Raw genomic sequence first — 12,317 nt, forward strand, 5'->3', positions numbered from 1 at the left:
CTCGGCCCCTCGATAAGTGGAAGTTCCGCCCACTGAGCTATATCACCGCTTCAACTTGGGTATCGTATTAATGGAGGGCTGTCGCAGGGCACCCGCGCGCGCGCTCGCCGTCGTACTGGCAGCCGTCGCCCGAGGAGCTGGCTCACCAAGCACGCATGCAGCGGCGCCTGGCGCGCGGCGGCGACGCGCGGCGCGTGCGCCTGTCCATACTGATGAAGCGCGCCGTGCGCGAGCTGCCGCTACCCTACGCGCTCAAGAAGTGAGTCCTTTGAGGTTGCGCAATCCGCACTGCCGACGACTCGTTATCGCAAGGTTTCTTCAGAGTAATCATTGACGGGAAACTTGAATATATTATAAAAATTAAGCTTAATTTGCTACACTCCGCGAAAAGCAGGAGAATCTGTCGATCGTCCGCTATGTGCGAAGTTTCCCGCCCTTTTCGCCAGTCAATTCTATTTTTTCTATTATACCGTAATCAATTCCAACGGCAATCTCATTATTTGTATAATTTGATTAATAAGAAACTCAATATAAATCCCTTAAACGTACATGCCTGCAGAAAAATTCTTGTTGAGTACCTCTCATCTCTTAGTTACGAAGATGTGGAAAACCTTTTAAAGCGGATTATATAATCACTTGAAGCACATCTATTATTCGTATTATACACATTCACACTCTCACTTATTACACACACACAAACACACACACACACACACTCACTCACACACACACTCACACACACACACACACTCACCCACATATCACATACACACGCGCACACACGCACAACGTTAATTTGCCTAAATATATAATATTTTAATATTTTAAAACGCAACTTACTTCTTTTACGCATACAACGGATATTGTTATGGAAGAGCGGAGTCTTCTGATACAGGTGTAGTACTACTACATCTAAAAGAAGGTTCCAAACTTGCAATCTTGTTAAAACTGTAAAAATTTGGAAAAAAAAAAAAAAAACTATTCCCTAACTTTGATTAAACATCTATACCTGACATTGGCTAATCTGTATAAAGCCAGAAGAAAAAAAAAGAAATCATTGCCGGACCAAGCAGATGTGATTTCCGTCCCATCACTTATAAGCAAAGCAACACTTCGTAGGGTGTGACTGTGGAGGTCTTGCGTAATTCAGTGCGGATTAGTAGACTTTGGACGTCCTTGAGTACATGATGGGAAAAAGTTAGAGTAATTTATATTTAATTGCATCAACAAGAAGCGTTAAGGAACATTATCAAATGACCTTATTTGTTTCTTACCTTTTTACGCCTAAACACCTGAATAGAATATATTTAATTATATAGGTACAAGTAAACAAGCCTTTCAATAAGGAATCCAGAGTAGAACATAGGCTACTTTAAAAAAAAACATGTTCTAGTGAAATTCAAATGTACCGAAACAAATGGAGATAATGAAAAATGCAGATAGTTTAGATTTATTTTCAGATCCTCGGAACTTACACTCAGACTCAATGAGAAAATTGCACTCTTCTCGTATTATAAAAACACAACTGTTTGTCACGTCAATATCATAACAATTTCTATTTGTTTTAAATATTTCCTTTTTTTTCAGGTTTGTCAACCTTGGCCGTTGCTTCGAGTTTTAAGCCCGATCATAATGTGGACGGGACGTAAAGTTAACCATTTCTATCTCTCGATGTTAAAATAAGAATAAATATATAATATTCGATTAATGGAAAGAATGGAAAGTACCAAGAATGCTCTATGGATTTGATAGGCAAGCCACGATACCAGTAGGTCGTATCGTGGGAGGTGGGAGGCAATTTATATTTAACGTTTTGAACGCGTAAGGACTGAATTATTAGCGATTTTATTATTTGTGACGTTCACAGAATAATAATGACGGGATTTGGCATCTTTATATTTTTAACTAGTTATTGGATAACTGAATGAAGCTGAAATTCTTAAAACATGTTAGGTTTGGATGACAATGCACGGTAGCTTAGTGACATCAATTTAAATCCAATATGGCGGACTCTCAAAGATGGCCGGCCAATTATTTGTAATGCACCATCATGATATGAGTGTATAATGAAGTGGTAAATTAATTTTGCCATGTTAGTATAGGGGGCTACAATCTTGGACTGAATTTTTAACTAGTTATCCAAAACCGATGAAGCTAAAATTCTTAATACACGTTTGACTCATACTGGTAGACTTCACATGCATTTGAGAACGTTATGGACAACTCCCAAGCATGCTGGTTTCCACGCAATGTTTTCCTTCACCGTTAAAACTGGTGATATTTTAATTTCTTAAATTAAAAACTCACATAACTCCGAAAAGTTACATGTCCGTGTCGAACTCGGAAATGGTAGCTAAGTGTCATCATTCTTAATCCAATATGGCGGACCCTCAAAGATGGCCGACCAATTATTTGTAATGCACCATCATTATTTGGGTAACATATTGAAGGGTTTGCTGAGAAGAACATCAACAGTTTTTCATTAAAACATTTATTTTTAAATGAATATCAGACAATCGCCTTTATATACGTGTTGGATAACGTTAAAGGTTCAATGTTTCCATCTGTACCAAGAAGCGTGAATATTAAACACAGCGATAGTTTCCGAGTGAGAGGTAAAAACGGTCGATAACATTTAGTTTTAATAAGAGGAAACAAAAATTACGCTTAATTTTTTGAGTTATATGTCCGACCAGTTAATTAAGTTTTAAGTTTAGATACCAGTAAGACATCAGTTATAAATACAATTTTGTGTTTACCTTGTCATTCTTATTCTATGACCGTGCTGTAGTCGTAAGTAACTTACTGTCTCATCATTCATATAGTATAAGTAGAGTTTGTGTAGTATAAAATGATGGTGCAAGCTGGCTGATGCAAAAGAGGTATTTTCAAGCTTTATTACGTACCTCAAATTTCCCATCAACTCTGTGATAGTCACAGATTTGTTGGGAAATTTGGCCACTCCCATAACTCCACGAAAATGGAATGATTTTATCTTAAGTGTAAAAATAGGGCAGCATCATTCTTATACTAGATAAAATACATGTTTTCATATGTAATCAATATTAATTCGTTCTACAATCGCTTAGACAGATTCGAAATATTTAAAAGAAAAGAGATTGCGGGAACTAATGGCAGAATTCAACTGCACATACAGAAAGGCTATGACCATGTACGTAGAGCCTGAGAAGACGGAACAAAAGAGGGCGGAGGAGAAGCAGAAATACGAACCACCACCACCTACCTCTACGGCGGAGAATTCTTTTCCGTCCAACGAAAGATCTTTTGCTCATATTCTTAGAAATAAGCCAGCACCACAGAGCTCGTCGAAAAAGCCATCAAAGAAGCAGTCGTTTGGAAAACAAGCTGATAACTCAGAGTATGCATTTAATTTTAAATATCAAACTCCTCCTTCTTTTGATAGTAATATCCCTCCCTCTCAAGATAAGCCTATAAAATTTACTGAGTTATTAATTAAGTTAAAAGAAATTTTATTTTTACGGGAAGTGTCAATCAAAAACAAATTATTAAATATTTTAAAGTGTTTTATAAAGTGGTTGATTTTAGTAGTAGCTAGTAATCTCGAAGATTGGCCTTTATTAGATATAATTTTAAATTTTTTTAATGGATAAAAAAAACAATATGAAAATAATTAAGTTGAACATATTTCAGTGGAACTCACAAAGTTTAAGACCTAAAAAGTTGTTATTAGAAAATTTATTGTTACAAGAAAAAATACATATCTGTGTTATCAGTGAAACTTGGTTTGAGCCGGGTAGTTTGTTCAGCATAAGTGGTTACAAAACTTATCGCAAGGATAGAGATGACGCTTACGGTGGAGTGGCTATAATTATTCATAATTCAATAACTTCGTATATGATTACAGACACTTCACAGGATTTTAATAATCCAGGTATAGAGTATATTGCGGTTAAAATTGGTAACTGCAGTGACATTGAAAATATAGTTTCTCTTTATTGTCCACCAGCAGTAAGAACGACGCACAGTGATTGGGAACGCATCCTGTCAAAATTTCATAAAAGATCCCTACTGCTCGGAGATTTTAATGGACATCATCCGAATTGGTCGAGCAAATTAGATTACAGGGGTAGCCAAATTTTTGATAGTCTAGTAGATAGCACTTATATTACTCTAAACGTGGGGGAACCAACCCGAATAAGACTATCAAACGGGGAGCTGAAGCAATCCTCTCCTGACATATCATTAGCGTCATCTGATATAGCTTTCTCTTTTAAATGGTCTGTTTTAAATGAAACTTTAGGTAGTGACCACAGAATTATAAAAATTCAAACTAAAATACGATGTGAAAATAATCCAAGTCTTAAAAGGAATTACAAAAAGGCGGATTGGACATCCTATAAATCATACCTTGATAATGTATTTTGTAATTTAGTTATTCCCATAGATTTACAAGATGCATATAACACCTTTCTTAAACATTTAAATATAGCTGCGGATGCCTACATACCTTATTCTAAGATAAATAATGACCCCGCTGGAAAGTTTGTTCCGAAGTCCTATTGGAATCAAAATTTGTCTCAGTTGGTTGCTGAACGACGTCTAGCTTTGGCCCAGTTTAGGCGAAACCCTACACCTAATAATTTAGAATTATGGCAAAAAAAAGTTAGAATTACACAAAAATCAATTAGAGAGGCTCAATTTCAGAACTGGCATTTGTTCTGCTCTTCGCTAGGTTACACAACTTCTCAAAGTGACCTATACCATAAACTTAATTGGATTAAAGGTTATAAGTCAAAATTACATATAGCAAATGACAAGCTAAATATATTTTTGAATAATCTAGCACCTCATTCAGTTCCCCCCGATGATCCTATATTTCTTACGTGTAGATCATCTATAGAAGTTGAGATATCAATTCAAGAGCTAGAGAAAACGCTAATTCGAAGCAAGGATACGTCACCAGGTTGCGACAATGTCTGCTATTCTATGCTGAAATTTCTCCCAGAAAATGGCAAATTATTATTGTTATCACTTTTTAACAAATTTCTTGATACCGGTTTTGTTCCTAAGCAGTGGAGGGATGTTAAAATTGTCCCAATACCCAAACCAGGCCGAGATCTTAATTGTTTATCTTCACTGAGACCTATATCCTTAATTTCGTGTATATGCAAATCCTTTCATAGCATTCTAATGCAAAGATTAGAGTGGTTCGTTGAGAGTAATAATATGTTGTCCACAAAAACCACCGGATTTAGAAAGTGTCGCTCGACACTAGATAATCTTAGTAGTTTAGTGTTGTCAATCCAATTAGGCTTTTCAAAGAAGAAACTAACTATAGCTAGTTTCATAGACATTGACAATGCCTACAATAATGTAGACATAAAAAGGTTGGTATGTATAATGAACGATCTCGGCATTGGAACAAAAATGTGCAAATACATTTACACTTTTCTTAAAGAACGTAATCTTATAATTATTGCTGAGGGCGGGACCATTTGTCGAACTACAAGACGAGGATTAGCTCAGGGAGATCCTCTTTCCCCAATCCTATTTAATGTTGCAACAGTTAAAGTATGCCAGAATATCAACAATGTATCAATTTCTCAGTATGCAGATGATTTTGCACTATTCTGTACCTGTAAGCATATAACTGAGGGAACGAGAAGTTTGCAAGTAGCATTAAATATGTTATCTGATTTGCTTGGTAATATTGGTCTCGAAATATCTTCCTCGAAAAGTAAAGTTTGTGTTTTTAGACCGGGCCACTCACAAGATATAGTAGATTTAAAAATAGCTGGGGAATCATTACAAAATGTAAACAATGTCAAATATCTAGGTATATGGTTGGATAAATCTCTCAGATGGTCTAAACATATTAACGAGGTAAAAAGAAAAACGTCAAAATGTATGAATGTTCTAAAAATGTTAACAGGTCCAGGATGGGGTGTTCATCCAGTGCATTTGCGTCGACTTTATATTTCTATGATACGCAGTAGATTTGACTATGCAATTTTTCTGTATGACAGTTGTTGTAAAACAAATTTACGGAAAATAGATGTTTTACAGAATCAATGTATGCGAATTATTGGAGGGTATATCAAAACAACTGCTATACATGTTATGGAGTGCGACCTTAACCTGCAACCACTTTATGTTCGAAGAGGATATCTGGCTGGCAAGTTTTGGCTAAAATCAAAATCACTTAGAGATAACCAAATTAACACTATATTAGATAACATTATTTGTAATCAACAAAATATGTATTGGCGTCGAAAGAAGCCAATATTATTAGTTAAATCACAACAGTTATTTAATTCAGTAAAATTTAAATGTAGCCAACAATTGGAAATGTTCTCATTAAATGTATGGATTAATGCCCTCGACTTGTCAAATATAGTAAGAATACATTTGGGCAATGTTATAAAAAGTAAAAGGCGTAATGAATCAAATTTAGCTCAACTTTGCAACCAATTTTTGAAGGATAATTATTCCCATTGTTATAAGATTTACACTGATGGTTCGAAAGACCATACTGGTGCCGGAGCTGCCTTTTACGACCCTCAAACAAATTGCTCAGTTAAGTTATCTATAAAATCCAAGGTAATAAGTATAATGTTTGTGGAGTTGTTTGGTATTGCTGAAGCATTGTCTTATATAGAATCATTGGCACCTGGTAATTATGTAATCTTGACCGATTCCAAAAGTGCACTTCAATATTTAAATAGATGCACTCTCGGATATCGTGGCGCACCAATTGTCTACAATATATTGCAGACAATTGAAAATATTAAAAGTAAAAGTAAAAGTGTACTGTTGCAGTGGATACCTGCTCATATCGGCTTGGCTGGTAATGAAATTGTTGACAAATTGGCCAAAGAAGCTGTAGAAGATGGCATTCATTTTAATTGTTTACCATACTGGTCAGATGCTTTCCAAATAGTAAAAGAATACTGGAGTAAAATTTGGAAAGAGTATTTTGATGAAAAATCTCTGAGCAAAGGAATTTGGTTTAAAACAATTCAACCTACAGTAGGACGCGTTTCATTGATTGATGGTGCTGATCTGAGCAGGTGTGACATTGTAACGGCTTTAAGAGCTCGTGCTGGACATCTTCCACTAAATAGTTTTGGTTTCCTTATGAAAAAGACCCCTAATCCAAACTGTACAGAATGTGGAATGCTGGAAGACATCCAGCATATCCTTTTGGAATGTGTACGTAACGAGGTGGAAAGAACAAATTTATTTAATAAGTTTAATTTAGAACGTATGAATATTGGTATTTGTAATAGCATTCTAGCTTCTCCGTTATCACGAGAGGCTAGAATGCTATACAAAATGATTTATATAACAATGCGGCGTAGAGAGTAGTAAGAAGTACGTGTAGATACAACAAAGTGTAAACCTATGAGGGTGACATGTTCAGTGTTGAACAAACCCTATAATAAGAGAAAAAAAAAAAAAAAAAAAAATGGAAAGTACCAAGAATGCTCTATGGATTTGATAGGCAAGCCACGATACCAGTAGGTCGTATCGTGGGAGGTGGGAGGCAATTTATATTTAACGTTTTGAACGCGTAAGGACTGAATTATTAGCGATTTTATTATTTGTGACGTTCACAGAATAATAATGACGGGATTTGGCATCTTTATATTTTTAACTAGTTATTGGATAACTGAATGAAGCTGAAATTCTTAAAACATGTTAGGTTTGGATGACAATGCACGGTAGCTTAGTGACATCAATTTAAATCCAATATGGCGGACTCTCAAAGATGGCCGGCCAATTATTTGTAATGCACCATCATGATATGAGTGTATAATGAAGTGGTAAATTAATTTTGCCATGTTAGTATAGGGGGCTACAATCTTGGACTGAATTTTTAACTAGTTATCCAAAACCGATGAAGCTAAAATTCTTAATACACGTTTGACTCATACTGGTAGACTTCACATGCATTTGAGAACGTTATGGACAACTCCCAAGCATGCTGGTTTCCACGCAATGTTTTCCTTCACCGTTAAAACTGGTGATATTTTAATTTCTTAAATTAAAAACTCACATAACTCCGAAAAGTTACATGTCCGTGTCGAACTCGGAAATGGTAGCTAAGTGTCATCATTCTTAATCCAATATGGCGGACCCTCAAAGATGGCCGACCAATTATTTGTAATGCACCATCATTATTTGGGTAACATATTGAAGGGTCTGCTGAGAAGAACATCAACAGTTTTTCATTAAAACATTTATTTTTAAATGAATATCAGACAATCGCCTTTATTATACGTGTTGGATAACGTTAAAGGTTCAATGTTTCCATCTGTACCAAGAAGCGTGAATATTAAACACAGCGATAGTTTCCGAGTGAGGTAAAAACGGTCGATAACATTTAGTTTTAATAAGAGGAAACAAAAATTACGCTTAATTTTTTGAGTTATATGTCCGACCAGTTAATTAAGTTTTAAGTTTAGATACCAGTAAGACATCAGTTATAAATACAATTTTGTGTTTACCTTGTCATTCTTATTCTATGACCGTGCTGTAGTCGTAAGTAACTTACTGTCTCATCATTCATATAGTATAAGTAGAGTTTGTGTAGTATAAAATGATGGTGCAAGCTGGCTGATGCAAAAGAGGTATTTTCAAGCTTTATTACGTACCTCAAATTTCCCATCAACTCTGTGATAGTCACAGATTTGTTGGGAAATTTGGCCACTCCCATAACTCCACGAAAATGGAAATGATTTTATCTTAAGTGTAAAAATAGGGCAGCATCATTCTTATACTAGATAAAATACATGTTTTCATATGTAATCAATATTAATTCGTTCTACAATCGCTTAGACAGATTCCTAGAACGTAGGTTTAACCTTGAATGTCTAACTTTACTTACTTATAAGACAACACCCGGGGATATAATATCTAAATTTTTTTTTAAAAACAGGCCAGATTATCAAAAGCATTGTAGCTTTAAACCTAATTTATATTTGAATGGACTAGATGTATCATCATAATGAATTTATGTATCGCTCATTAGAATGTATATATATATATTAAAAAAGAATACTATTTGAAACGCCATTATTTTGCCGCGTTGTTTCAACGTATTTACTGAGGTCAAACATCAGTATCTAGTTGTACTTAGTGGCTTACGTTTTTTTCATGATGGTACTGATTCATAATATTATGATATTACTTATTGTCTTAAGGTGTCCTCGGTGAAATTTAAATTTCAATCGTAATTTTTATTAAGTCACGGCAAAATAGCCGAGTATTAGAGTAAGTTCATTCTGAGTAGCCAAGTATAATGAATGTCAAAGTTCTCTTTCAAAAGTTTTTATAAACCTAGTCACAAGTCGACAAGATTTGGAGAAAGAGTTACACTTACGGCATTGATAGGTAAGCGACCAGTGGCTGAAAGGTCGGGGGTCTCCGACGTAGGATTGAGTCCTGTCGTTTCTGCATTTTTATTATTACATTTTCCTCAAATATAATGTGTACTTCAATTTATTATAATTAACACAATATTCAATTTAATTCTCGAAATTATCAAGCAGGTTACCGGAGTCTGGTATTTTATTTGATGTTGTAGTTTTGTCTTCCAAACTTATGGTTTCATCGTCGGATCGACGATGGCTTGATCTGTTACCTTAATATGATATTTGCATGCTCATAATCGTAGGTGGAGCCTCAGTCTGTGTCACTGAACCTTCTGAGGCCTGAGGCTTTTTGTGATCTGAAACTGTGTGACTTCCGAAATTACTGGGCGAAGTCGCTGCCACCTGTGTCTGGTGTATTATGTGCGTAGACTTCACACGAAAACCTGACATGGTAAAATAAACTTAAATATTTACTTAATCGCCAAAATAGTTCACCCATCCTCACTAGTCCACTAAAGGACCAGCGTGGTGGATTACGGAATTAACCCCTTCTCAGTGTGTAGGATACCCGTGCTCTGTATGGGCCGGTAATTGGTTTCGTGTGATCATGATGAAATATTTACAGCCCGCTCTCGAAGCGTCCCGTAACGATACGTTTTCAATTAAAATAAGTAGACGAATATAAAATATTAAACATTTTCCTAACCGTTTGCGTAAAACCCTACGATTTTGAGCGCGCAAATCTTGTACTTATCGATTATCTACGAGATAGTTCAGTTATACCTGCGATTTAAAGGAGAGTAGTTGGTATTTTATCTCCTGAACGGTCGCTTAGAAATAAACTACCCGTAATAACGCATAGATCGTAGAACAAGGTAAAATACTAATTAAGGTAAAATTACTATTATTCTTATAAAAGCTTTGTTTTGTCATACTGTAGTACTGTAGCCGGGAACATTGTCGGGTGCCTCATGCCGGTTTATTTAGTGCCAACAAGATCTTAGTGCCTCCGCAGGCCGAGCGCAGTCTGTGGCCTCTTGCATGCGCAGTTTTCTCACGAATATTCAAATATGGTATCTATTTCATTGGAATAGAGCTGTAATATGTAGGGTTTGAAATGACTGTAATATGAAAAAAGTGCGATGCCATTATATGACAGCACCGAATTGCAAGTTTTCATAAAATTTCCAACTCTATGGAAGTTTGATAAAGGCGATATTAATTTGTTTGGGGTATCTGCGCAAGTTTGCAAGAACATTTTGACGATCGGTTTGCGGTGACCTAGACCTGGAGGTATGACATGAGAGTCCACACCAATTTATATTTTAGAAGTTAAGGTTTGCGCACACCGGGACGGACCGCATCGCATCTCTGTATCAATCAACGTTGCATAACCAGCCGAAATCGCCTAAACTGCGGCTTTTTGGCCACACCATTGTGACTATCTACTAACTAGGCGATACGAATCTTGTTTACTAATAATAGAGTAAGCAAGATTATAGAGTAAGCAATAGATGTCACTAGATTGTGCTCTTTTAGTTCCATATAAATTGTATTTAACGTTCACGCGAACGTATAAGTAAACGTAGTTAGAAAATCACACACTAGGCGCCCTGGCCACAATATCCTTAGCCTTTGGCCTACAAGGTCAAACTCTAATCGGAGTGTGCATACATGCATAGGGAATTTGCGATGCTCTGTGGTACGTCCCGGTTTGCGGAGAATACGGAGAGTGCGGAGAGTTAAGAATTTGTTTATATCGATGTAAATATTATTGTAGTCATTTGTTTTTGTTGCAGTTATGTTTAAGTTATTGTAGAGTATTTTATTGATCAACGTTTGTGTACTGGTACGCGAGGCTAGGGAGCAATTGTTTGTATGATAACTTACTTAGGAGTAAATTCATACAATTTAGCCAATTTTCTGTCGGGTGTTATACGAGACTATTCTTTGAGACGGGAAAGAAAATATGAGAAGAGCGGTAGGAAAACAAGAATTTATAATAACTACTATGGAGGTTCCAAAAACTAACCCTGTGTTCAATCAACCCGTATGAATGTATGACAAAGCAACGCGTCTCATAGTGGCGTCAATACAGGTAATCGTAGTCATATAAAATTAGAGTTTCCAACATAGCCCAAAGAGCTGAAGGGAGGGGCATAAAACTCTGAAAACCGATAGACGTTTGGTTCCCAAGGTGCTGGAATGGAGACCTTACACTGGTTAACGCAGCGATGGTAGACCCCTGACTAGGTGGACAGACCAATACAAAGGAGTCGCAGGGAGCCGCTGGATGCAAGACACAAGATTGTGGACTTTAAGACCTGTGTCCAGTCGTGGACGTCCACTGGTTAACATGGTGATGATGTAAATACGTTCCCAGAGCGGATTTCCCTATAGTCCGAGTAGATCCGAGTGGCTGAATCCGCTAGCGGCAGACGAAATTATACTTCAAGAAGCTTGCAACGAAAATGACCTCGTAAGAAAATGCACATTTAGGGGGATAAAGAATATTAAAAGTTTGGATCATCGAATATGGTTTTTTTCTCATTTGGCTCTACTTCTATAAGCTAGAGGTTACATCGCTGCCGCTAGGATACTTAACGATTGTTATTAATTTTAAGCATAAAATTGTTCTTGCTTTACAGGCAGTAAGAGGGCAGTCTTCCATAAGACTAGGGCAGCAAGCGTATCAAATCTGCCCTGGACGCCCCGAAAATATAAATTATAATTTCGAAACAAGAGCATTAACAACATTTAAATAATACTGCTTTAAATTATGGTAGTAAACCCGCTGATTTGTTTCAAATTAGACATGTAAACTCCAATGATGTGTTAATATCTCAAACAGTTCCCTCTAGCCTCTGAACAATTTTTAATTAAATGTGTCTGTTAGTCTGTAACTTACGAACACTACTCTATTGGGATAATTGTTTAATTAAACGCTGATGTTGTCTG

At 36.3% G+C, this 12,317-nt stretch overlaps 1 protein-coding gene across 2 annotated transcripts in view; it reads left to right on the forward strand.

The window, feature by feature from the left end:
- LOC120624618 overlaps nt 1-2,444 on the forward strand; it is a 21,078-nt gene extending 18,634 nt beyond the window's left edge. For both annotated transcript variants that reach the window (XM_039891266.1, XM_039891267.1), the window contains 2 exons: nt 88-259; nt 1,588-2,444. In XM_039891266.1, the coding sequence (XP_039747200.1) occupies nt 88-259; nt 1,588-1,621 (206 nt within the window). In that variant the 3' untranslated portion in view covers nt 1,622-2,444. The remainder of the gene's footprint in view (nt 1-87; nt 260-1,587) is intronic.
- The last annotated feature ends 9,873 nt before the right edge of the window (nt 2,445-12,317 follow it).

Source organism: Pararge aegeria, chromosome 6 (assembly GCF_905163445.1).
Source record: "Pararge aegeria chromosome 6, ilParAegt1.1, whole genome shotgun sequence".
In the NCBI taxonomy this organism is placed as follows: Eukaryota; Metazoa; Arthropoda; class Insecta; order Lepidoptera; family Nymphalidae; genus Pararge; species Pararge aegeria.